This window comes from Mustelus asterias, chromosome 12 (assembly GCF_964213995.1).
Source record: "Mustelus asterias chromosome 12, sMusAst1.hap1.1, whole genome shotgun sequence".
Taxonomy (NCBI): Eukaryota; Metazoa; Chordata; class Chondrichthyes; order Carcharhiniformes; family Triakidae; genus Mustelus; species Mustelus asterias.
In genome coordinates, this window is record NC_135812.1 from 62316539 (window position 1) to 62344100 (window position 27562).

Consider the following 27562-nt stretch of genomic DNA (forward strand, 5'->3'; position numbering starts at 1 on the left):
TATTCATTCAGGATAGAAAATATTATAAAAGCAAAATATTGTGCTGGAAATCTGAAATAAAAATAGAAAATGCCGGAAAATCTCAGCAGGGGTGGCACATCTGTGGAGAGAGAAACCAAGTTAACCTTTCGAATCCAAAATGACTAAAGAACTAAAATTCTCCAGTCCCGGCAACATCTCCGTGCATCAAATTGATGTTTGGTCCAAAGGAAATCTTTGTCGTAATATTAAAACTACAATAACATCTTTTAATATAATTTTTCCTCTGGGAATAACATTACAAAATAATTAAATTTTGGCTTAGCTGATTGGACATGCTGAAGTACTGTCACTCTCGCTCCCCAAGGACCTACATTTTGAAGTATTATAATTTAAGACCATAGATCAAAATGTTGTTTTTTAAATAAATATTTAAGAAATTCCTTGTCTTAAGAAATGCCCAAAACTGCAAGTAGTTTAAAATAACAACTTCCGTTTGTATAACGTCCTTCGTGTACAAAACATCCCAAAGCACTTCATAGGAGTGTTGTCAAGTGAAATTTAATGTTGAACCACATAAGGAGATGAGATACCAGATGACCAACAGTTTGGTTTCATGGAGTTCCATAAAGGGCCAAAGAGAGATGGAGGGATTCCCAAAGTTTAAGACCTAGGCAGCTGAAGACGTGGCCACCAAGGGTGGTGTGATTAAAATCAGGGATGTGGAAGGGGTTGGAATTAGAGAAACACAAGGACAAGAAGAATTGTAAGGCTGGAGAGGTTGAAGAGATCGAGGGGGGGAGGCCATGTGGAGTCCTTGAATACAATGATGAGAATTTTAACAATTGCAGTGCCCACTGGGGTAAGGGCAATCAGTACTTGTTGCTAGCTAGGATGCAGGCAGTAGAGATTTGAAGGAACTCATGTTTATGTAGGGTGAAAGATGGGAGCTCAGCCAGGAGATCATGAAAATAGTTAATAGACTTAACAGTGGCATGAATGGGAGCTTTCACCAACTGATGGGCTGAGAGAGGGGCTATAATCAGGTGATGTTATAGAGGTGAAAATAGGAGGTCTTAGCAATGGAGGAGGTATGTTGTTGGAAGCTCACCTCTGTGTTGGACATGACACCAAGATTGTGGTCAATCTGATTCGACCTCATATAAGGATAGAATCAATGGCTAGGGGATGAAAGAATGGCTTTTGTCTTGCTAATATTTAGTCGGAGGAAATTTCTGCTCATCCACTTCTGGGTGTCAGAGAAGCAGTCTGATAATGTAGAATCGATGGAAGAGTCGAGAGACCAGATGGTGAGGTAGAGCTACATGGCATCAGCAGACCAATGGAAATTGACATTCAGATGATATCAGGGTCCAAGGACTGATCCTGACGTAATTGTGCAGGAGCGGGAAGAGAAGCCATTGCAAGTGATGCTCTGGTTGTGATTAGATGGATAAGAATGGAACCAGGTAGAGCAGCTCCACGAAGCCAGACAACAGTGGAGGGGTGTTGGCGAGGATATTGTGGTGAACAATGTCAAAGGCCACAAATAGACCTAGAAGGTTAAGGAGGGATAATTTACTACAATCATATAGACTGTTTCAATACCATGGCAGGATTGGAAATCTCGTTGGAAAAATTCAAACAATGGAGTTGCGTGAAAGACACTAATGGGAGGAGACAACAAATTCAGGGACTATGGAGAGGAAAAGGAGGTTGGATGTGAGGCAGGACACAGGGGCCAAGGGTGTTTCTTTTGAGGAGGGGTCGTTGAAACCCGAAGAGAGGGAGCCATTAACAATTCCAGCTGACATAGGAACCAGGAAAGGAAGTTGGGTGGTCAGCAGTGGGGGAGGAGGATTGATGGAACAGGAGTAAGGTATCACGGACAAGCTCAGCCCAGAGAGGGGACAAAGGAAAGACCCTAGAGAAAGCTGCGAGTTCAATGCTAAAGCAGGTGAACTAAGGGAAGGGGTAAAGGCAGCTGAACAGAACAAAGAAGTATATGAGCTCCTCACAGTTGTTGTTGGAGTTGGGAATGGAAGGGTCTGGGGAAGAGGGGTTTATGAAGATAGTTTGTGGTGTAGAAGAGAAGCCGAGGGTTATCTTTACATTTCAGGATGAGCCTGGAATATTGGAGCAGTTTTAGCAGAGGATAGCAGGACCCAACAGTGGTCCAACCAAATCTGGCAGCATTAATGGTATTGAGGGATAAATCAGGCTGTGTCACCCCCATTCTGCTGACTAAGAAAAATGTTAAAAGTGCTGAGAATGTAGGAACTGGAGTAGGCCATTCAGCCCCTTGAGCCTGTCCCATCACATTAGGTCATGACTGAACTGTAAGTTAAATCCATCTTTTGTAGAGCGGCAGCTCCTAAACTGGAAAGGAAGATAAAATGGGAGGTGAATTCAAACAATTTATGTTTATGGGGGAAAAAATAGAAACAAAATGGCAATAAGATAGTATATCAAGATACATCCATTATAACTTCAGAAGGACATTTGGTGACAATTCATCTTTCCAAGTTACTCTTTCTGTACACTTGCCCATGATTGTACTGAGCAGTCCTTGTAAAACACAGCTAACTGAATTACAGTGCTGCTGCTAAAGTGTTAAGAGCTTCACAAAGCAACAGGCTGTATGTAGTCAAGTCTCTTTGGAGACTAATTATACCTGCACATTACTCATGATTATCACTTCAGGCATTCAGTGTCAAAAGAACAACCCTGTCAACATTACCCAGTGTGGGACTTGCAAGAATTTTGCAGAAGAGCAATTTCTTTTTTAAATATTGAGCTAATCAATTAAAGAGTATACACAAATAGAAGAAAACTGCCATTGATTTGAGTCTTGTGATCTGTACCAGTGAGAAAAGGTTTTATTTCCACCAAACACATCACAGAAGCAAGGTGCCTAATCCAAAATTAACCGTTTTAGACTCACTAATGGAAAGTTCTCTCATATATTTGTGTCCTGTTTTAAATTTGGCCGCTTACACTACAGTCTGTGACTGCACCATTTTCTGATGACTGTGATTGAAAGAAGATGCAAAGAATGCTCAAGTGACATAACTTCTGAAAGTCTGAGTTAGAAGCCCTTAATCTTAATCGACTGAGTCCAAGCAAATGTAAGATACTGATTTCTCTTGTGACTTCAAGTCGTGATTCGTGGATGGGACTAGGCACCTTCTTCAAGTTATCAGCCCCTTAAGATATTAGATCCAAAGTTTTTGAAAGCTGAGGGAGGGCGACTAGTTCAGGGCATTTTGTGTCACTGAGTCTTGGTCACATACGCAAAGAAGCTAATCCTCCCAGAGCTCAAGTCACCACTGATCACCAACAGACCTTAATGGATTCCTGTGATGTGCTTTGTAGATCTGAGCCACTAGAAGTGGAGGTCCTTCTGTTTTTTTGTAGGCTGCTTTTGACACTGAATAAACACTGGAGTTACTCTGGCAGATTTGCTCAATTATGCATGGCTAAATAACAACTAGAAGAATATGTCATGGTTTTGAAATCTAAATGATTTTTGTTTAATGTCTTGCCTCCATTTAGAAGCACAGTGTAAACCTTATTACTCTGACTATTCTCCTGCTCGGCTTTTCATCCACAAAATGTGCACGAGCCATTACTTGGATTTGTTCATCACTGTAGTGATTGGGCTGAATGTAATCACCATGGCAATGGAACATTATCAGCAGCCAAAGGTAAGGATGGTTATTTTGTAATCAAACTAGAAACAGGAAAATGGCATTGGTCACAGTTCTGAAGCTGACCACCTCCAGTTTCCTAACGTTAACTGCATTTGAGTAAGTAAGAGTTGGCAGGCGATATGACTAAGAGCCAACAACTCATCTCGTACATCAGAACATGTTCAGGACTGAAGGGCGTGAAAAGTCCTGCTGATGTTGTTGCTTGCTTAATGATGTCTGTTGGTAAATGCTTCCAATCCTGCTGGATGCGTTTGTGGAACAAAATATTGGACTGTGGCATTGCTGCTGTATACCTCTGGCAGGGTAACCAATTATATGAATGTGTTGAAGTTTGTTGCTCAGTGCCGGACACTCGCATTCACAGCACAATGCTGAGGATATGAGATTTGGTTGATTGGAAAACTGAAGAAAAAAGTATACTACATTTATTGAACATCTACATTGAACATCTCTCTTGTCAGCAAGCAACACAATTCCAACTCTTGGCCGCTGTCAGGGTAAACTAACAGGATTTCTATGTAAATAGTAGAAATTATTCTGGAGGAAGCTATTGAAGCGGTAAGACTCTAAACTGACACCTATTTAGTATGAGATTGGCAACTTTTGTAAACACCATTATTGGCATCTTTATCAAGCACCCCTCCACCCACGCCCACCCTGACGCACACTTCTTGACACCCAACACCAGCTCTCATCTGAATTAATATTCTTGCAGTAATCAAGGGATATTTTAACAACTCCAGCTTCCCACTCGTCCAGTTGCACTTTCAAAAGTTTCATAATCTGCTTGGTGTCACAGCAGCTCCTCCATTTCTCTATATTAAAAACAATCAGGAGAACCAGGATTTCTGTGAATTAACTTTTAAAGTCCCAAACCTCCGTTCATATAAAAAAACGATTTGCCACGATTTTGCGCCCACGTTCACTGCGAGCGCAAATGGCAATGTGGGCACAAAATATTGAGAGACTCGGGAAATGAGAATCTTGCCCAGAAAGATCAAGAACCTAATTCCATTACACTTAGACATAGAATCCTTCAGTGCAGAAGGAGGCCATTCAGCTCATCAAGTCTGCACTGACTACAATCCCATCCAGGCCCTATCCCCATAACCCCATGCAATTACCCTAACTAGTCCCCCTGACACTAAGGGGAAATTTAGCATGGCCAATCCACCTAACCTGCACATCTTTGGACTGTGGGAGGAAACCGGAGCACCCGGAGGAAACCCACGCAGTCACGGGGAGAATGTACAAACTCCACAGACAATGACCCAAACCGGGAATCGAACCCGTGTCCCCGACGCTGTGAGGCAGCAGTGCTAACCACTGTGCCGCCGCTTAACGGGCTTCGCCACCCTCTCACCCCTCCCCACATTAGGAATTCCCCCTTTCTAACTTGGAGGCAAGAGTGCTAGCAGTGAACCACAGCTGACCGAGTGGTTTGAGGCTAATGGTAATGAATATATCTTGGTAAATAACATGATATATTGTTTAATTATTGGATTAAAATGTGAATACTCCCAACTGTAAATTCAAGGGAACAGCAGTAAAGGTTAAAACGTCATGGAATTCCGAAACAAAATAAATCAACATGTCAGCATACCAAGCAGATTCAGTAGTAATTTTCCAAAGAGTAACCAGAAATAGAAAATATCACAAGGCTACGGGGAGAAGCAGGAGAGTAGGATTCACTGGATAGTTCTGCCAAAGAGCCCGGACAGGATCAAAAAGTCAAATGGCCTCCCCTCAGTGCTATTTCATTCTATGTCAAATATAAATTGGTATCCACAAAAGGACAAATTTGCAATTGTTCTAATTTAATGTTTTACCTTTAATCTTAATTTCTAATGTTCTCAGGTTCTCGATGAGGCCCTGAAGATCTGTAACTACATCTTCACGATTATCTTTGTCCTGGAGTCTGTTTTCAAACTAATTGCCTTTGGTTTTCGCCGATTCTTCAAGGATAGGTAAAATACCGCAGCAACACTTAAGTTGTTAAGTGTTGGATCAGTGCTCGTTTCATTGTATGACTGATTTAGTTTTGTTGGCCATGATGTGGAGATGCCGGCGTTGGACTGGGGTGAACACAGTAAGAGTTTTAACAACACCAGGTTAAAGTCCAACAGGTTTATTTGGTAGCAAATACCATTAGCTTTCGGAGCGCTGCTCCTTCGTCAGATGGAGTGGAAATCTGACGAAGGAGCAGTGCTCCGAAAGCTAATGATATTTGCTACCAAATAAACCTGTTGGACTTTAACCTGGTGTTGTTAAACTTCTTACTTAGTTTTGTTGGTACAGAGGAGAGTTAGGTGGATTGACCCATGTTATCTTTTATACCTTGTTTAATTGGAGCAGCCATCGCAAAAAGGTATTTTCATTGTCCAGAGATGCTATAATCTCACAGTCAGCATTTCTTTTGCCGTAACATTAATGTCACCCTGTCTGTCAGAGAGTTGGTGCAGACTCGATGGGCTGAAAGGCCTCCTTCTGCACTGTAGGGATTCTATGATAATTGTCCCAACTATTCTCAGGCACAGAGTGGAAGCAGTGCAGATGTATGCATTGCAGCAGATACTCAATCTATTGGTTTACAAGAAAATAAAAAGGGAACTCATCTGTTGCATGAAACAATAACAAGTTGCGTGTATATTGTCATTTACCATTCAGGTTTCACATCATCATGGGGTCAAGTAAGAAGCAGTTTAACTTCCCAAAACCCAGAACTCTAGAAGAGTTAATGGGGTGACAAAGACCTCAAAATGGGGCTGACAGACTGAGCACTTGTTAACAACAATGCTCTGTTCTCTGCTGCTCTTACAAAGGCTGACTGTTGGCCAAAAACACCGACCTGTTTCAGTGGGTCCCCTTTTAATCAGCAAATTTGGGACCTATGGCCAGAACTGGCAAGAGAACGAAAGAGGTGCTAAAAAAGGTATCCTTTCAATTATTTGGTGGGGTCAGAAGGAAGACAAGGCTCCACCAACACCCCAGACGCAGACAGATTTGTCTCCATGATCATGGCCCCAGTCCTCATCTATTCCTGAACTTGTTAGCAGCCGAAGCCACATGATATCCACGCCAAGCCTGAACCCAGACAGCTGCCTGATGGGGGCGAGCCAACCCGCCAGCTCCACTCAACGGAGGCTTCATTAGACCTCAGAATGCCTCCGGCCCCTTTGCGCAGAAATGGGTGGGTTTGCTGGTACACACCACTGGTCCAAAAGTTAAGATCAACCTACCACAAGCCTGCCAATTTCAAAGCTGCATTTAAAGGTTTGGCATTGCTGATGTTATAGCTTCACTCTGATGTAATTCTGCCAGTATCAAAGGGCACATAATGCCAAAGAAAACCTTGTGTAAAGATGCACTTTCGGAGACTCAATTGATGAACCCAAAAGGTATTTATTAATGAGAATTGTTCAGCAGCCACACGACTACAGCCAGCCTCTACATGTCTCCTGCCGAAGAGGACTCCACCCCCGGGGTAATTACCAACTCTTGAGTCCCCATTGGTCACCCAAACCAGGTGACCTCTTTTCTGCTGTGTTACCCTTAAAAGGACAATTACCATACCAGGATACTGATCCTACATGTATTAATTCAATGGAAATTAAAATTCTGCTTGCTCATACTGTACTTGCTTGAAACCTTCCAGAAGAGAATTTAACTGTGAGTTGCAAGGCACTGTATAACCTTTGCCTATGCAATAACACCAGACTGTCTAAAACATCAGACCTATCAATGTCATGTTATTTTTGTCAAATCCCCTGCGTTATATACAGTGATCAATTTAATCTTGCATGCGGAAATCAGACAACATTTGAAATTACCATCGATGAAATAAAATTGTGTTAGCTCTCAATGCAATGTTGCTAAGATTGGAAAATTCTCCCCTTGGTATGTTATCTGGGAGACCTGCAATCTACAACAGCTGAGGAAATTCATATTCTCTTTAATATTTTGTTGATTACAGATTGCATTCACCAGGGAAATCAAGCCTCTAGGTGCCCAGTACCATAATGCATTATCACCATCAGAAACAACAACACAAGGCTTTAATCTAATTTAAATTCCCTATTTAAATGTTAAAATAAAAACAGAACTTTGATGGGCCCTTGGGTTTACCTGCAGCTCCCTAGGTTTCAAACACACGTTAGTTTTGACCCAGCTGCTAAGTTTTGAAAGTTGCTTGTGATACCTCCTTTGTGGTTTAACTTCAGATGGAACCAGCTGGATCTAGCTATTGTACTGCTGTCCATTATGGGGATCACCCTTGAGGAGATTGAGGTGAACGCTTCCTTGCCAATCAACCCTACAATCATTAGAATCATGAGAGTCCTCCGGATTGCTAGAGGTCAGTAAAGCTGGACCTTATTATTCACTGTAGTTCGTGTAAAACTCCTCTTAAAACTAAGAATTCACATCTCTTTATAAAGTTACTCCTAGCTGATAGATTGTACGTATATTTTTTGACATTAGGTGAGCTGAGAACCGGTAAGGAAGTGAGGAGTTTATTTTTATGGTTTGAGTTGTTGGAATCTGGAAAGCTCTGCCGAAAGGATGGTGGAGGCAGATCCAATAGTAACTTTTAAAAGGGAATTGGGCGAATACATGAAGGAACACAAATTGCAGGGCTTCAAGGAAATATGCTATAGGGTGTGGAACTAATTGGATGGCTCTTTCATAGAACCAGCCTAAACTTGATGGGCCAAGTGGTCTCCTTCTATGCTGTATGATCTGAGATCAGGGTCAGGCAAAACAATGATGCCCCACCTGGTCCAATAGTCCAGTGACACTCTCTCTCCCAGCGTTGGTTACTTCATCAGGATACGAGAGCCTTTTGAATTATTCAGTCCGAACTATATCACAAAACCCTATAGGCCCACCAGATATTATTACTACAAATTATGGTCCACCTATTCAGTCCTATCCCCCAGGAATTGTATTGCAGGATGGGACCTTCCTCTACTCCGTTGTCGCCACCCTTTTCTAAATTCCAGGGCTAGGGTCCCTTAAACATTGGCCACCTGCGGCTGGCTTGGCTCTGTTGGGGATCCCTCCCCCAGGCCCAGCAGTATTTTGAAACCCCTGTGACCTAAGGGATACCAGGCAAAAATATGAATCAATTATTGATCATGCGCTGGTTATCCATTCTCCAAACAGTAATCATCCCTCTCTTTCAATCTACAGCCATTTGGATCTGTTGTTGTACTGCAGGTATACCACTGATGTATGATCGGTGGAGACAGTGGGGTTACCAGGGATCCCGTCAGTCCCACCGCCAATACAGGCATCATGCTTAGAGGTTAGAGTTAGAAGAATCAGCGACCATCATCTGTTCGGCAACCTCCTCCCCACCAACACTACCTGGTCAAAATATCTCTGTGATGCTAAAAACGAAAGGAAACCCTCCGGAACACTTGTCACAGCTCAAAATCAACCCCGCCCTCTCCCACCACCGCCCCCTCCCACCACCACCACCACCTCCCCACCACTCCCTGTGCTATCTAGATTTGAACTTTGAAGGAGAAATCATTATTCTGACAAAAGTGAGTGGGCAACAGAAGGAAAAACCTTCTTATCTCAGGGGTCTGTATGGATGTCTCTTTGGATGCATTCCAATCAGCCCTGGTGACCCATCAACTTTTAAGTACAGAGTGCCTTTCGAATACCTCCTCTTTATAAATGTTTAGACCATCCAGTATTTCAACTACCCCCTCTTTCACTATAAGCTTAGCAGCATCTTCTTCCTTAATAAAGACAGATGCAAAATACCCATTTAGTACCCCAACAATGCCCTCTGCCATCATGTGCAGATTCCCTTCTTGGTCCCTAATTGAACATAAGAACATAAGGACTAGGAGCAGGAGTAGGCCATTTGGCCCTTCAAGCCTGCTCCGCCATTCAATAAGATCATGGCTGATCTTTTTGTGGACTCAGCTCCACTTACCCACCCACTCACCACAACCCTTAATTCCTTTGCTGTTCAAAAATCTATCTCTCCCTAAAAAAAACATTCAATGAGTTGGCCTCAACTGCTTCACTGGGCAGGGAATTCCACAGATTCACAACCCTTTGGATGAAGAAGTTCCTCCTCAACTCAGTCCTAAATCTGCTCCCCCTTATTTTGAGGCTTACTGGCCACCACTCCTTTTACTACCTGTTTATTATTAGAGTGGCCCGAGAAGATTTTTGGATTCACTTTTACATTGGCTGCCAGGCTCTTCTCATACATGTTCTTTGCCTCTCTTATTTCCTTTATCACTTCCCCTCTGGACTTTCTGTATTCGTCCCAGTTCTGCCTGTTAATTTTGAACAACAGTAAGCACTGGGTAAAAATCAGATGGGAGCAGAATTCCTTACCAGGTCAGCACCAGATGGGTTTGAGGAGCAACTATTTTGTCTTGAATGGCAGAAGGATATCATTAACTTTATTAGGGGATTTTGGCATTTCAATCAAATAAGATTTATTAACTGAATTATTTAAGACAGAACATTGTTAGGTGATGCATTGTGTTACTTAGCAACACAAGGACAAGTGGTCGGGAAACATCTGTGACATTGTGAGGTCTGCAGCATTTATAACCTTTACTTATGTTCCCAAAAGTCCTGAAGCTCTTGAAGATGGCAGTGGGGATGAGAGCCTTACTGAACACCGTAATCCAGGCTCTACCACAGGTAAGCGCATTGCTGTAACTTTACAATATCAAAGGATGGCAAATTGTGTGGAATCTGTTTTATAGCTCTGGTTGCTCACTATGCTTCTATCCATTGCTTATCTTATATTATGTCCCTGGTGTGAGAAGCTGTTGAATGCAACACCACAGCGCTGTAACAATCCCAGGGGAAACTAAAGTCTTCATGGGAGCTGTCAGATCAGTGCAGCACTACGTCCCAGGGCATTTTCTCATCACCTTGAAGCTCAACAATGATGCTCAAAACTGATGCCTGAACCTTTGCAATGATGGAGGGCCTCTCCAGTGTAGCGAAAATGTGACAGTGGCCAAAAATTGCAAGTCCTGCCCCTAATGCCATTTTTGCAGGGGAGGGAATGGAACCATGCCGGGATTTGCACATATGCATTTTGCGGAGGCAGCTGCTCACGTAAATCAGCAATTGCCTCCACTAATGTCTCATTTGGTGAGCCAAGTGAGTGAAACATGAGGTGCACAGGTTTGACCTAGTCGGAGTAGGCATGAACTTTGTGGAGTCCTTTGGACAGGTGAGGTATCCTTATGGAAAGATAGGGTATTCCTTTGAACCTGGTCCCGTATTCTTTGGGGGAGGTCAGGTGGCCCATTGGAAGAGGTCAAGTGCCATTTGGAAGAGGTAAGGTACCCTTTAGGATTGTTAAAAGTAGACAAGAATGTGTGCAAACGGTGCATAAATGCATTAGCTGTCAAGCTTATTGAAGCTGTGAAAAGTCTCAAAAGGAACTATCAAAGGCAGTTGTCAAAAGTGTCCATCAAGCTGTCAAGGCATTTAAAACTCCTGCCCTTTAAAGCTTTGGAAAAGATGTCTGGAGTGTTTTTTAAGAAACACGCTATCTATTTCACTCTGTACACTGACATAAGCCTGTACCATTACAGGATATGTACTATATGACTGATTCACAGCCTTCCATTATCACAGTGCTGTTCCTTCCATTTCATAATTTGATTGACAGCTCCAAGTGCTTATAGACTCTTTGAAGTGGGACTATGCATTCCATTCCTTGTTTTTATAAGGAATAAAGGCACTTGAATTATATTATTCTATTAAGGGATTGTATAGATGAAGGAGTATGACTGTAGCAATTCGGTTTTTATGAATGAGAGTTTAAAAACAAATGAAGTCTGCAGTAGAGACTTGATATTATTTCAGCTTAACATGTGCTCTGAGTTTTGCCCAGGGTGGATACTGGGTGAGTTGGCACTGTAAGTGTAAGGGCAAAGGGTGCTGAGTGGAGAGGCATGAGTTTGCATGGGTTGGCACTAAGTTGGCTTCGGCACTAAGAATACCATGGGGGCTGGGCAGAGGGGCAAAGGTTGGCATGGAGGACATGAGGGGCTATGGGGGACCTAACTCTCAACACTCATTCAACACAGGCACACTGAGGCCAAAACTTTCATTCCCGGGTCGAGTCCACAGAGTCGGGACACCTGTTTTAGGTCTGCCTTGAAAGTCTCACCCCTTCTCCTCCCTTTGCCAAGACCTGCACATTTTGCAGATTATTCTCTGGGTTATTGCCGTGTCAGCTGTCACAGGTTTGTGCTGCAATTCTGCACTCTCTGGGCTGATAGTTGTAGCAGGGGATCTGAATTCCCCAGAAGAGAAAGTTAATGGTCACAGTATGAGTGATTCCTTTTTTCACACCAGCCATCCTAACACTTGCCCGACTGTCACATCAGAGCAGAAGTCACAGTCACCACAAGACAGATTGAGGCCTCAACTCATTTTGCTTTCGGCTTTCAATAGTCAGGGGAAAGACACCAACTTTAATTCTGTTGGAGAGTCAAATTGAAACTCAGTTCCTGAAAGTTCCCTAATGGAATGTGACACCTCCACCAGTCCTCTCTGGCTGGGTCCGAGTGCTAGGCCTGAAAGAACGGTACTCTATCAATCTGGTTTCACAGCTCTGGGAGTTCATGAAAATGACAGTCTGAAAATTTGCAGTTCTTTCAGAAGAATCGTGTAATCATCCTATAATTAGATGTTTTTTTTTCAAATGTTCTCCAATTTAAAAAAAAAGAAGCATTGAAAGGTATGAGATTTGCATTTTGGCTTGTGGCCATGAATGGAGCACAAGACAGTGAGAATTACGTCAATAAAATAACCTCATTTGCAAAGAGCTGCATGAAACTGAGAAGTCAGAAGCAGTTTCATAGCTTTAACATCTGATTCCGCATGTCCCCTTCCTTCAAGTGATTTGTTGTGCTAATTGGTCTGCTGTCACTCAGATTCACTCAGAAATGGACATTTGCGCTGCCCCCATTGCTTACATTAAATTCTGCCCAGGATTACAATATATTGGTTTTTAAACCACTGGCTTAACTCCACCTAGACAATACTCCTTGACATCTGAACTCCTACAGTTTCCTGTCTCAATGGCATTCTGCATGTTGAGCCTTGTCCACTCGTTTGTGTCTCTTAGTTGTGAACAAAGGAGGAAATAACTTTCATTTATATAGTGCCTTTCCCAACTTCAGAATATCCTGAAGCACCTCACAGCTCCTGAATTATTTTTTGAAGTATGGTCACTGTTATAATGTAGGGGACACAGCAGCCAGTTGAAGCATATCAAGCTTCCATAAATGGCATTGTGACCAGATAATCTGCCTTGGTGATGTTGATTGGGAGATGAATATTGGCCAGTGCACCAGGGTGAATAGTGCCATGTAATATTTTACATTTGCCTCAGAGAGCAGACAGGACTGGTTCTAACATTGTATCTCAAAAACATTTCATCTGTCTCCTCTCTCCATAACCTCAACCCTGATGAAGCTATTAAGCAATCGAGTTTGTGTTACTGCAAGAATATTTGATGTGCCTGTTTATTAATCCTCTCATTGTTTGACAGCTAAATGAAATATTTATTTCATGTTGTAATAAATATGAACTTACAGATTACCATTTGTGATGTTTGTCTCTGAACAGTTAACTATTCATGTGACCATCTTCTGCTGTTTTAAACAGGTTAATGCCACCTTTGAAGTGAAAACATAAGGTCATAATAAAGACTTTGTAATATGCTAATGTTGATATTCCAATCAGAAATTTCTAGTCCACAATTTCAATTTGAACCCTCCATAATTAAAGCATACCTATCATAATTGATTCTGGAAACTTCTCTGAGATGCCGGTTGAAAGTTATTCGGAGGAGAAGCTTCCAGCATCAATCAGACTAAAAAATGTACATGCATTTGAATGATCCGAGGTTAATGATCAGAAGACAGACGATGAGATGGCTATTTTAAGCCACCAGATGTGTGAGTTCTGCATTTTCACCAATGGAAAAATCCTTCATGGTCTTTATCTCTCCGACAGGTCGGGAATCTTGGACTGTTGTTCATGCTGCTGTTTTTCATATTTGCAGCCCTTGGAGTTGAACTTTTTGGGGACCTGGGTAAGATATTACAGACACAAATATATTTACCTTGAACTAATATTCTTTTGTACTAATTAATGCCCATCCGTAGACCTGCTTTCTTCATTTTAAAGTTTATTTATTAGTGTCACAAGTAGGCTTACATTAACACTGCAATGAAGTTACTGTGAAAATTCGCCAGTCGCCACACTCCAGTGCCTGTTCAGGTACACTGAGGGAGAATTTAGCATGGTCAATTCACCTAACCAGCACGTCTTTCGGACTGTGGGAGGAAACCGGAGCACCCGGACAAAGCCCACGCAGACACAGGGAGAACGTGCAGACTCCGCACAGATAGTGACCCAAGCCAGGAATCGAACCCGGGTCCCTGGCACTGTGAGACAACAGTGCTACCCACTGTGCCACCATGCCACCTTTGGCTAATGGAATTAGGCTTACAATAAGAACATAATGGTTTTGATTACTAATCATGGGCGGCACGGTAGCACAGTGCATAGCACTGCTGCTTCACAGCTCCAGGGACCTGGGTTCGATTCCCGGCTTGGGTCACTGTCTGTGTGGAGTTTGCACATTCTCCTCGTGTCTGCGTGGGTTTCCTCCAGGTGCTCCGGTTTCCTCCCACAGTCCAAAGATGTGCGGGTTAGGTTGATTGGCCATGCTAAAAATTGCCCTTAGTGTCCTGAGATGCATAGGTTAGAGGGATTAGTGGGTAAATATGTAGGGATATGGGGGTTGGGCCTGGGTGGGATTGTGGTCGGTGCAGACTCGATGGGCCGAATGGCCTCTTTCTGTACTGTAGGGATTCTATGATTCAATCTCTATCAATCAGTCTGCAACAGACCTAGACATGAAGGGAATAAACACCCAGTGGTGAAGAGCTTTGGGAACCATAGGTCCAAAAATCACCTGTTCTCCCTGAGCATACTGTGTTTCTTGCATGGCATTTGTCAACACACTCATGTAATGTAGCCCAATGTGTTATTTTCTTAAACAATAATATGGCCAGAGGCTTGACCTCCTTGCTCATTGCTCTTTGAACGAGGCATATCTTTTATATTATACTCACTTACATGGATTCATAGTTCTTTGAACAAGGCAAGCATAAGATGGTTTCTGGCTGCTACCGGCAATCAAAACTTCTAAGAGAGCCTTCATTTATCTCTGATTATTTATAGGCACTGTAACTTATTGGGTCTTTAATTAATAAACCCCAAATTTAATAAAGAAATAGAATCTGGGGTATGTCTTAAACCCACATTAACCTTGTACTAACACTGTGCTGGGAGATGAAAAAGATCAGCTTGAAATTTACTAAGTACCTTGAACTGTGCATAGGCCAATCTGTTCCCATCAGATGCATACCTTAGTGCAATAATAGACAGCATTTTGGAGATTCCTTTTGATTTTATGTATAGTTCGATGACATTAATATTCTGTGATACTATTTTTTGTGACAAAGTACTACCCTGTTTTGAACGAAAATGCTAATGTAATGTTGGAAGCACCAACAAAGATGCGGTGTGTTGGTCACGTTGTTACATTCAACTGTCTCGTTGGGGTCGAGGTTCAGAACTCAGATTCAACAACACAATGGGCGGAATTTTCCCATCCCACCCACCACAGGAATCATAGCGGGCGGCTCAACACCATGCAAAGGCCCGTATACCTCAGGAGGGATTTTCCGAGCTTGGGGCGAGCGGGACCGGAAAATCCTGCCCAACAAGTCCATTGCTAAACCTTTTGGTTTTCCTTCCTTGAGTATATTGGCCAGAGTTTTACACTCTTAATGGCAGCAAACCTGTTCGTGCTCGCCAACATTACTCCACTGTCTGCGATTCTTAACCTTCACCTCCCCCGAGATGCTGAGGTATCTCTCCCTCCCAGACACCCATCACTAGGATCCCAGACACCCATCACTAGGATCCCAGACACCCCTCACCACCATCCCAGACACCCCTCACCACCATCCCAGACACCCCTCACCGCCAACCCAGACACCCCTCACCATCATCCCAGACACACCTCACCACCATCCCAGACACCCCTCACCACCATCCCAGACACCCCTCACCACCATCCCAGACACCCCTCACCACCATCCCAGACACCCCTCACCAGCATCCCAGACACCCCTCACCACCACCCTAACACCCCTCACCAGCATCCCAGACACACCTCACCACCATCCCAGACACCCCTCACCACCATCCCAGACACCCCTCACCGCCATCCCAGACACCCCTCACCGCCATCCCAGACACCCCTCACCGCCATCCCAGACACCCCTCACCATCATCCCAGGCACCCCTCACCATCATCCCAGACACCCCTCACCATCATCCCAGACACCCATCACCATCATCCCAGACACCCCTCACCACCATCCCAGCCACCTCTCACCACCATCCCAGACAGCCCTAACCACCATCCCAGACACTCCTCACCATCACCCTAACACCCCTCACCACCATCCCATACACCCCTCACCATCATCCCAGACACCCCTCACCATCATCCCAGACACCCCTCACCACCATCCCAGACACCCCTCACCACCATCCCAGACACCCCTCACCACCATCCCAGACACCCCTCACCACCATCCCAGACACCCCACACCACCACCCTAACACCCCTCACCACCATCCCAGACACCCCTCACCATCATCCCAGACACCCCTCACCACCATCCCAGACACCCCTCACCACCATCCCAGACACCCCTCACCACCACGCTAACACGCCTCACCATCATCCCAGACACCCCTCACCATCATCCCAGACACCCCTCACCATCATCCCAGACACCCCTCACCATCATCCCAGACACCCCTCACCATCATCCCAGACACCCCTCACCATCATCCCAGACACCCCTCACCACCATCCCAGACACCCCTCACCATCATCCCAGACACCCCTCACCATCATCCCAGACACCCCTCACCATCATCCCAGACACCCCTCACCATCATCCCAGACACCCCTCACCATCATCCCAGACACCCCTCACCATCATCCCAGACACCCCTCACCATCATCCCAGACACCCCTCACCATCATCCCAGACACCCCTCACCACCATCCCAGACACCCCTCACCACCATCCCAGACACCCCTGACCACCACCCCAGACACCCCTCACCATCATCCCAGACACCCCTCACCATCATTCCAGACACCCCTCACCATCATTCCAGACACCCCTCACCACCATCCCAGACACCCCTCACCACCATCCCAGACACCCCTCACCACCACCCAGACACCCCTCACCATCATCCCAGACACCCCTCACCACCATCCCAGGCAGCAATTCATAGAAATCAATTGAATTGACGAGAACTTTCACACTCGCTCTGTTAGCCTCACCGTAAAACTCCTTGAAAAAGTTAGTGAATAAAGTGTAACTGATTTTAAAGCTGAACTAACTTTACAATTACTGCTAAACACCTTCTGTGATCCTAATAAGCTTATTTTATATTTGTGGAATGTAAAATTTCTCCACATATGATGAAAAAAATCTTTTTTTTAAGGTTTGTTTACCATCATTTTACCATCTATAATAATCCAATCATAATCATTTAGTCCACTATCTGAAAATCTAATTAAAAGTGAAGGATATTAAGTGCTTTTAACTTCCTGGTTTGCCGTCTGTAAATACTTCAATGTGATTGGTTCCCTACTATCTTGCTGCCATCACTGTTGCTACATGCCATGATAGCCGCTTGACTTGGCAGCGGATTTAAACTGCTGTCGAATTAGGGGAATATCACAACACCAGGATCACTAGATCTTTGAGGTCAGAGGGGAGAAGCCAATTGCTTTGTTGATGATGGTAAACTCCAGGCCATGTACTCAAAACTCATGTTTTGAGTATATTGAGTATAAAAGATGACTCAATAAAGTGTTTCAGGTGATTAAAGGAATTGATAGTGTAGCTCGATGAAAACCTATTTCCTCTGGTGGAGGGGGTTCATAACAAAGAGGACATAACCTTAAAAGTAGAGATAGACCATTCCAAGAAGCACTTCTTTGCACAAAGGGCCATGAAAACCCAGAAATATCTCCCTTAAATAGCAGTTGTGGCTGGAACTCGATTGAAAAGTTCAAAAATGAATTGGTACATTTTTGTTAGGCAAGGGTGTTATGAGGTATGGGAGCAAAATGGGTAAATAGAGTTAAGATACAGATCAGCCATGATTTAATTGGACGGTGGAACAGGCCTGAGGGGCCTGTTGACTGAGGTTCTAATTCAAAAGGGAAGGTCCTTCAGAAATATTCCCCACACAGTTACCATATAACTCATATTTGTCCCTGATGTTTTTGTTTTAATATCTTAAATGTAGAATGTGATGACTATCATCCTTGTGAGGGGTTGGGGCGACATGCCACATTCAGGAACTTTGGGATGGCTTTCCTCACCTTGTTCCGAGTGTCAACTGGAGACAACTGGAATGGAATAATGAAGGTGAGCTTTTTCTCCTTTGGCAACATTCCCTACTTTTCCCTAGGGAAAGGCTTCCTCTCCTGGTGTATCAAATGGATATTGGCTGTCTGACACATTTCAAAGCAAGTTTTTGACAACCTTTGTTCTCCACTACAGAAGCTTTCACTCAAAAACACAAGGCTCTAATTCAGCAAATAAGATCTGACACCATTCTCTGGTGAAAGTCAAATTTAATGTCCATCTATAAGGAAGGAAACATAACCAATATTCTCATGGCACTTTTCAAGTCCTCAGAATGTTCCCCAATACTTGCAACAATTATCATAGAATCCCTACAGTGCAGAAGGAGGCCATTCAACCCATCGAGCCTGCACCAACCACAATCCCACCCAGGCCCTATCTTCGTAATCCCATGTATTTACCCTGCTAATCCCCCTGACAATAAGAGGCAATTTAGCATGGCCAATCCACCTAACCCGCACACCTTTGGAGTGTAGGAGGAAACCAAAGCATCCAGAGGAAACCCACACAGACACTAAGGGGGAATTTAGCATGGCCAATCAACCTAACTGGCACATCTTTTAACATTAATTAGTTTTGAAGCAAAGTCCCTATTGTTTTTTAACCTAATCCAGCAGCTAATTTACACACAAGGAACCACAAACAACAAGGAGACAAATATCCAGATCGTCTGTTTTGGTGAAAATATTGGGAACACTCGGCAGATCAGGCAGCAACTGTGGAGAAAGTAATGACTAGAGTTAGTGTTTCAGGTTGATAATCTTCCACCAGAACTGGAAAATATTGGAGATCAGCAGCTTTTAAGGACGTGAGTCGCCTGCAGTTGCCTTTCTTTCTGCCCTTTCAATGGTCTTTTTCTTAACTTCTGGCTAATAACTATCAAGCACCTCTCATGATTTGTCTTATACCTCCGACATATTATTGGGCTGGGATTTTCTGGCTCCTCCCGCAGTGCATTTTCCAGTGGCAGAGGCAACTTGTCATTGCTACCGATGGGATTTTCCAGTCCCGCCAATGTCTACAGCGTTTTGCATGGCTTGCCCATCCCATCACCAGGGAAGACATCACAGGGTGTCGCCTTCTGCGGGACAGAAAGATCATGCCGGCTGAAAGGGCCGGAAAATCCTGCCCAACATATTTTGGACAACCACTTTAGACTCTGCTCTTTTATGTGTCTAATTTGTCAAACTTTGAGCAGGTTAACTGTAGATAATCAACCCAATCAACTATTCCTCACCCAAGTTGGAAATTCCACAAAGATATTCCAAATATGTCTAAAACTGTCAGGGTGAGAGTGTGTCTTGGGAACAGCACCAAATGGGCGATATTGTGTATAATAAGCAGCCAATCCATTCTGCAATACTGCCCAAGATTAATTTTTCCCCTGCAAAACTCATGGGCCTGTTCTCTCCCCCATATCATCTTTTTGAGGGGTTAGGGTGACATGCTCGCTCCCCTGTATCCATGTATTTCCTTTCAATGTTCATTGACCGTTCTGAAAGTAAATGATATCATCCATGCCCATAACAATGTTGTGCAAAGAAAATTACCTAACCTCTCTTCCCTCGTGTTTAGTAAATAGTTTAAATTCCTGATTTCAACTGACTTCCTAATCAGAAGCCTTTCTTAATTCAAATCCTTTAAATAACCTTCACTAAATCTCATCTTGTCCATCTCTGCTCTAGTGGAATTAATCCTAATATATCCTCATAGCTATACTTTCACATCTCTGGAGTCCCCTTGGTGAATTCTGGCTGTGTGTCCTCAAATTTCAAACCCCTACAAACTGGAGCACCAAAGAACTTTTAAAGTTAATTTTCTGCATCGAATTGAAAGTAGATGGGCGGGATTTTCCAGCCATTCCCTCCGGCCGGATCTTCCAGTCCCAGTGACAATGATCCCCGCTGCAGATTCACTGGCAGCGGAGGGTGCGAACAACAGGAAACCCAGTTGACAGCAGCAGGACCGGAAGATCCCTTCGCCAGCCAATGGTGGGCCACCTCTGTAAATCACATCTCGGGGGGGGGGGGGAGGGGGGAATCCCGCCCAATGTTTTAATTGAGCCAAGTGTCCATCAGGGAGCAATTTACTGACAGGACAGCCTGAAACACATTAAAGTTCAATTCAATGAAAAACTCCTTCCCTTATTGAACATGTGATCAAATTGTCTCATTGCACTGTTTTTCATTTCATTTTTTTAACTGCTTTTCCCCCCCCACTTATTGGCAGGATACTTTGCGAGACTGTAACCAAGAGGGCACCTGTTATAACACCGTGGTGTCCCCAATCTACTTTGTCTCGTTTGTGCTGACAGCTCAGTTTGTGCTGGTGAATGTAGTCATCGCGGTGCTGATGAAACATCTGGAAGAGAGCAACAAGGAGGCGAAAGAGGAAGCAGAACTCGAGGCAGAACTGGAACTTGAATTAAAAATGTTAAATATCAATCAAGGGAATGTGGAAGGTGTGACTTGGGGAGGCAGTGAAGGTGGAGACGCAGGTGACAGCCCAGGGAGTCCATCTGAATCGCTCCAAATTAAAGTGGATTCGCCATTTTCTTTAGAACCACCATTGGTAAGAAACAGAAAATTAGGGTGAATATTTCTCATCCATAGAGTTTTAATGGAAAGTACATTGCATTGTAAAGTGTTTCTAATTACCGCAGTACAACAGTTAAATAGATACAAAGGAATAGGTTGTCAAGAAGAGAATAATATTGATAAGAGGAGACTCCATTTAATTTACTGCTCAATCTATTAGCATCTTTATGTCAGATATCAATAAAAGGATTTATTTGTTATGTTTTATACAAACCAGGTTAATTCTGTTAGCCATGTGTCAATCAACAGATCAACCTGCCTATGTATAAGGGTTGCCAACATGCTAGGATGGCCTGGAGTCTCAAGGAATTAAAGATCGATCTCCAGGACACTGCTGTGTGCGACCCTGGAGAAAAGAAATTATAGGGGCACGAAAAAAGAATTATTTTAAAATTTTCTTCAAACATCCCTTTACCAGATAAATATTTAAAATGGGGGGGGCTGGGGAGAGCGAGTGGAGGGGGGCGGCGTTCTTTGGCTGATAGTCAAACATCATCCAATTGGGTAATGAGTCTTTTTGCTTTCCAATTGGTGTAGGAAGGCAGAGAGTCACAAAGATGGATGTGTTGGCCGACTAATGGCTGAAGTGTAGGAACAAGTCATGTGGTGAAACCTCCAGGAATACATTTAATCACAGTTGGCAACCTTACTATATATTGTGTGGGATTTAATCCAATGGGACCTTTAGGTCAGTTCGTACTTGAAGATCTGCTTAATAATGCCCCATTTTAGTTCTGGAGCTTCAGTGCTTTGCTCATTGTTGATGTCTTCATCATCTTCCACTTTAAGAAGCCACTGGGTAGTCAAATTGCTAAAAGGCAGAAGAAAGATTGAATTTTCATTGATATAATATTTTTCATGTTTCAGGACCCCCAGCTAAAGGGCTACTTGTGAAGTGTAGTCACTGTTTTAATCTAGGGAAATGTGGCAGGCAGTTACTGCACAGCAAGATCCCACAAACAGCAACCAAAGAAGTGACCAGATAAGCTGTTTTAGATTGGGGGATAAATATTAGCCAGGAGAACGTCCTTGGTCTTCTTTGGATAGTGCCATGGGATCTTTTACATCCACCGAAGGGAGTAGATAGATCCTCAATTTAAAGATTTATCCATAAAACAGCACATCTCATAGTGCAGCACTCACTCCCTCAGCACTGCACTCCAGTTATTTTACTGAATTTCTATCAGAAGTCATTATGAGTGGAATTTTAACCGAGATGAAGTGGGTTTGGGTTGGGTAAGGGGTTAAAGTCTTAAAAATCAGGTTCCCAATCTAAGCCTGCCTCCAATTTGCCCACTTCTGGCTTTAACTGAGGTGAGAGGATAGGCAGGTGACCAACCTGCCCCAAGGAGGTGAGTTGGTAAGTTAAATATAATTTTCAGTGTTAACTCTGGTAGGCTGGGTTTCTGAGCCTCAGGAAACCTGGCAGCAACATCAAGGCGGCCACTTGGGGATCGAGGAGATGGTTTACCTTTGCACCTACCTCCCGGATCCAGTTTGCCTGTTTGAAGATCCCCTGTGATCTAGCAAATCTCCCTGCCATCCCCTACAGACCTTTCTCATGCGGAGCTGAACCTCCATCCACCCTGAGGCCTCCGAGCACCAGCGAGTGAGAGAAATTGTTAGTCAGCAGGTGGATGACAAGTGAAAGGATTTTAATCCCAGCAAGAACGACCATGTTGCATGTGAGTCATCAGAACCAATATTAAACAAGATAAGAAAGCTTATCTCAAGGCAAATAATAATGGCAAGAAGGGGAAGAGTGAGAATTAAAGAACGCAACAAAAGAAGACATTACCATGTGCCAAGACCAGGATATAACAAAACTCACTTGCAGATGGTATCATGCTAAATAGAAAATATTTTTATATGCATCAAGAAAGGGCAGATTTAGGTATGACAATAGTGGAACATAAGGACATAACTGCGTGGGTAGAATGATAGCAGATGTAGCTCAACATATTCCCATCTGCCAGTCCTACAGTCAGTGTAAACTTTGAAAGTATGGATTGCAGATGGGAATACAGTACAATATAAATGGGAAAACACTGAGAGTGGAATTTATGGACTGGGGTATAATAGTCATGAGAAACTATTGTGTTAGCTCAAAGTGACTGAGAAAGTGAAGGGTGGTGGACTTTGTCCAAAGAGTTAAAAGCAATTATAGCACTAATTCATTCATAGAGTGTGCTGGTCAGATCACAATTAGTGCACAATGCTCCATTTTGGCCATCTCACTTTAAGAATATAGTTTACCTTGAAGTTCAATGGCAATTTCCAAGAATGATATCATGGAGGAGGGCGTGGATTAGGAAATTAAGGAAAAGAGTGGCTGAGGTACTTAAAATAATGAAGAGAATTTCAAAACATTTATCAATTTTGCATCCATCAGCCTCTGAGACAGTGCATTTGACAACCCCTGAGGGAAGGTTTAGTGATTTACTTTTAACTGATTTATTTCTAATTGTAAGATTATGTCCCCTTGTTCTGCATTCCCAACTATTAGTGGATTAAGTGACACATTATTAGCCCTGGCTCTTCAGGGGATTTTCTCTTTTTTCTATCCTGATTACCACCACTTCAGGATGTCATTTGAAAGGTAGCAATAAAGACCCAGTGCTTCTCTCAATAGAAGTAAAGAGCTTTGCTGACCACCAAACCTCCTTTCCTGTCTCCTCTGTGAGTAACTCTCCAGGGATAATTTCACTCTCCCTTTCAAAGTTCATGTCATTATCCCAACTTCAAAAGTAAAATCACGTGTTCTGACCTTGTAGATTACTGCCCCATCTCCAAATCCTGCTTCCTCTCCAATGTTCTTCAACATTTTTTTTTAGTTTGTTCTTGGGATGTGGGCGTCGCTGGCTTGGTCAGCATTTATTGCCCATCCCTAATTGCCCTTGAGAAGGTGAGCTGCAGTCCCTGTGGTGTAGGTGCACCCATAGCTGTTAGGGTGGGAATGCCACGATTGTTACCCAGCGGTAGTGAAGGAATGGCAATCTATTTCCAAGTCAAGATGGTGAGTGACTTGGAAGGGAACTTCCAGGTGGTAGTGTCCCCATGTATCTGCTGCCCTTGTCCTTCTAGATGATAGTAGTCGTGGATTTGGAAGGTGCAGTCTGAGGAGGCCTGCTGGTGCTGTTGCCTCATAAATCCATGCACATTTTTCCCATAACTCCATGTTTCTGAATCTTTCCAATCAGATTTCTGCCTCTGCCGCAGCACTGAAACGGCTCTTGTCAAAGCCACAAATTACATCCTGTGTGACTGTGACCCTGGTGCACTGTCCCTCTTTGTGACATTGAGATACTATCCTTCTTCATTTTTCTCTAAATTTACAGCCTTTGGCACAGTAGAGAACAGCATTCTCCTCCAAAGCTTCTCCTTCATTGTTCAATTCAATGGAACAGCTCTTGCTTGGTTCCATTTTCACCAAACCAATCATTGTCAAAGCAGTGGTTTCTCTAACCATCCCAGCATCATTACCTGAGGAATCCCCCAAGGGATCTAACCTTGACACCTTTATCTCTCTGCTTCCCCCTACTGCGATTACTTGCAGACATGAGATCAGCTTCCACTTACATGCTGATCCATCTCCGCTACTCTCTCTCGATCTTTTCACCACCTCTGTACATAAGAACATAAGAAATAGGAGCAGGAGTAGGCCATCTAGCCCCTCGAGCCTGCCCCGCCATTCAATAAGATCATGGCTGATCTGAAGTGGATCAGTTCCACTTACCCGCCTGATCCCTATAAACCCTAATTCCCTTACCGATCAGGAATCCATATATCCGTGATTTAAACATGTTCAACGAGGTAGCCTCCACCACTTCAGTGGGCAGAGAATTCCAGAGATTCACCACCCTCTGAGAGAAGAAGTTCCTCCTCAACTCTGTCCTAAACTGACCCCCCTTTATTTTGAGGCTGTGCCCTCTAGTTCTAGTTTCCTTTCTAAGTGGAAAGAATCTCTCCACCTCTACCCTGTACTGTCAAACTCGGTCAGAAATCCAGACTTGGAGGAACTGCAACCTCTTCCACTTAGATATTGGGAGGACCAAGGTCATTATTCTCATCTCCTGCTGCAAACACAGTATTCTTTGTCAGTGACATCATCCTACTCCTTTCTCACTGTCTCAGGTTCAGCCAGGTTGTTGGAAAGTTCAGTATCTTATTTGACCCAGAGCTGAGCTTGCCACCCCAAATCCTCTTCACCACAAAGATTGTAATTCCATCTCCATCACATTGCCTCAGCAATTGTCTCTGCTCTGACCTCACTTTGTCTGTTGCTGATGCCATCATCTGTGCCTTTGTCACCTTCAGACACCAATAATTTCCTAGCCAGCCTTTCATCCTCCATAAACTGCCCTACATATGTCAACTCATCCAAAACTCTGTTGCTGTATCCCATTCCACACTAAGGCCTGTTCACCCTTCAACCCTGACCTTCCTGACTACAATTAGCTCCCGCAACACCTAAAATTTACAATTCTGCTTCCAATGTTAAATCCCTTCATGCCCTTGACCCGTCCCTATGTCTGTAACCTCCTCTATCCAACAACTACACTACCCCCAAACTCTCCCCTCTTCTAGCTCTAATCACTAGTATATCCCTCCTCCCTTTGCCCCAACCATTCACTCAACGATTGGCAGTCGTGCAGATCTTGAAATAAGTTGGGGCAGCCATTAATATCCATAAGCCTACAATAAAACTCCAAATTCACCACTAAATTGGCAAGTTAACTCAGACAACAAAATGGCTAGTTTTGAGAAGTGTAAGCCTATCCCATTGGTGACATAGGAGTGTTCGTCTGGAGTTGGACCCACTGCTAAAGCAAAGTAAAGTGAACTTTACTCTGCATATGGCCTGGCTGTACTTGCTGTTGGCACTGGGGGGCCTCTGAACAGAAAGGTCCACAATACCTCTGGCAAAGGTGGACATTTTCTTACATTAGTGGTGTGATAAAAGTGCAAATTTTGGCTTTGCTTTTTGATTTCCCCCCACACCTTCCTTTTCTTCACCATTGGCAGCCATATTTTCAATCATCTGGACCACACGTTCTACATGTCCATCTCTAAACCTCTCCATCTATCTAACTGTGCTCCTTTAAGACCCTTCTTATAACTCCTTTGGCCAAGCTTTTGGTCATTCTCGTCCTTCTTGGGCCCCTATCTTATTATGAGAGGAATTTAATGCCCTCCCTTGAGGTGTGATTGGAGGTGGGGAAGCATTTAATCAAATGGGAGAGTGCTGGTTGGGGACCTTGCCTCCTTTCCACCTTTTCCACAATTAAATCTGGGGAGGAAAGGTCTATGGACAGCCTTCCTGCCCCACTCCCAATTTAGGCTCTTAAATGGACAATTAATGCCTTGCAACCCCATGCAACCCAGTTGTGCTTAGAAACTGGTATGCCTCATTTCATTGGGCATATAGGCTTGTCAGGACTCACAGAGGTGCAGGAAAATCGAAACTCCAAACCTTGGAAGACCCCAGTGCAGGCCCAATCCCTACCTCTTTGGCTCAATGGCCATATAAGGGGCAAGCAGCAGGTCCCTTACCAAGCCAAATGGAAATTTCAAGCCCTCGTGTATCTGAGTCACGGCCTATTTCTGTGCACCTCCTCCACACCATTTAGTAGAACTGAGAAAGCCCCAACAGTAACAGCTTATCCGATATCCGGGTTTGGGTTCAAATATCGACCAGTCAAAGATAGAGTTGCCAACTCTGGTCGTATTCCTAGAAATTTCATCACATGATTTCTCATCTCTAACCACTTCTTTCCCATAGTTCCACATCGGTCACCCAACGCATCTATTTCCACGACACAACACGTTCCCTTAACTAGAGTAAAGTGAACAGAACTTATTTGAATGGATAATTCTTGAACAGCCAATAGCCTTAATTAATAAATGAAAGTGTTCAAAGAAAATCGGAAAAAACACGACAATATTTTTAGCAGTCCTTCTGAGTTTTCTCCTTGGATTGCTGCAGCAGTATCCGGGAGATTAATTTTTAATTTCTGGAGATTCCAGGACAATCCTGGAAAACCGACAACCCTAAATTAAAAGCGAAATACTGCGGATGCTGGGAATCTGAAATAAAAACAGAAAAATGCTGGAAAAGTCTCAGCAGGTCGGGCAGCATCTGTGGAGAGAGAAACCAAGTTAACGTTTCAAGTCCGTCTGACTTCTTCAGAGCTGTTGAAGAGAGGATATGGAACAGGTGGAGCAAAATAGAAGGTCAGCAATAGGTGGGAGTTCAGGAAAGATTTGACAAAGATGTCATGGACACTGGACAAAGGGAGTGGTAATGATAGTGTTAAAGACTAAGGCAGGTGTTAATAGTGGCATAAAGGTCAAATAGCAGAATGTGTTCATAACAGAACAAGGATCAGTGCTGTCTGAAAGCAGTCGGCAACCATAATCACGGTTAGGAGTCCAAACAATTTGTACCACATTGAAACTAAACCAAACGTGTGTTCTTAGGAGGCTGAATGTTGTGGGTTTTATTCCCTCCTTTGCCTTAATTTGATTTAATCATTTTCTACAGGGTCGGTCAGGTGAAATACAGTAAGAATGAATAGAGAAAAATACATTTGCAGTTAACCAGATTGAGAAATCATGGAATAAGTAACAAGAACTGTTAGCGAATTTTAATCCTACTCTGTCAGACATATTGGTGCCATCAAAACTTTTGAAAACAAGTATCTGGAAGTATGAT

The 27562-nt window shown here is 43.5% G+C and overlaps 1 protein-coding gene across 1 annotated transcript in view; it reads left to right on the forward strand.

The window, feature by feature from the left end:
* cacna1g (calcium channel, voltage-dependent, T type, alpha 1G subunit) overlaps positions 1-27562 on the forward strand; it is a 330198-nt gene that overhangs the window by 268582 nt on the left and 34054 nt on the right. Inside the window, exons 25-31 of the mRNA XM_078225973.1 lie at positions 3535-3686; positions 5550-5659; positions 7913-8046; positions 10300-10370; positions 13719-13797; positions 18129-18250; positions 20480-20821. Coding sequence (XP_078082099.1) covers positions 3535-3686; positions 5550-5659; positions 7913-8046; positions 10300-10370; positions 13719-13797; positions 18129-18250; positions 20480-20821 — 1010 coding nt within the window. The remainder of the gene's footprint in view (positions 1-3534; positions 3687-5549; positions 5660-7912; positions 8047-10299; positions 10371-13718; positions 13798-18128; positions 18251-20479; positions 20822-27562) is intronic.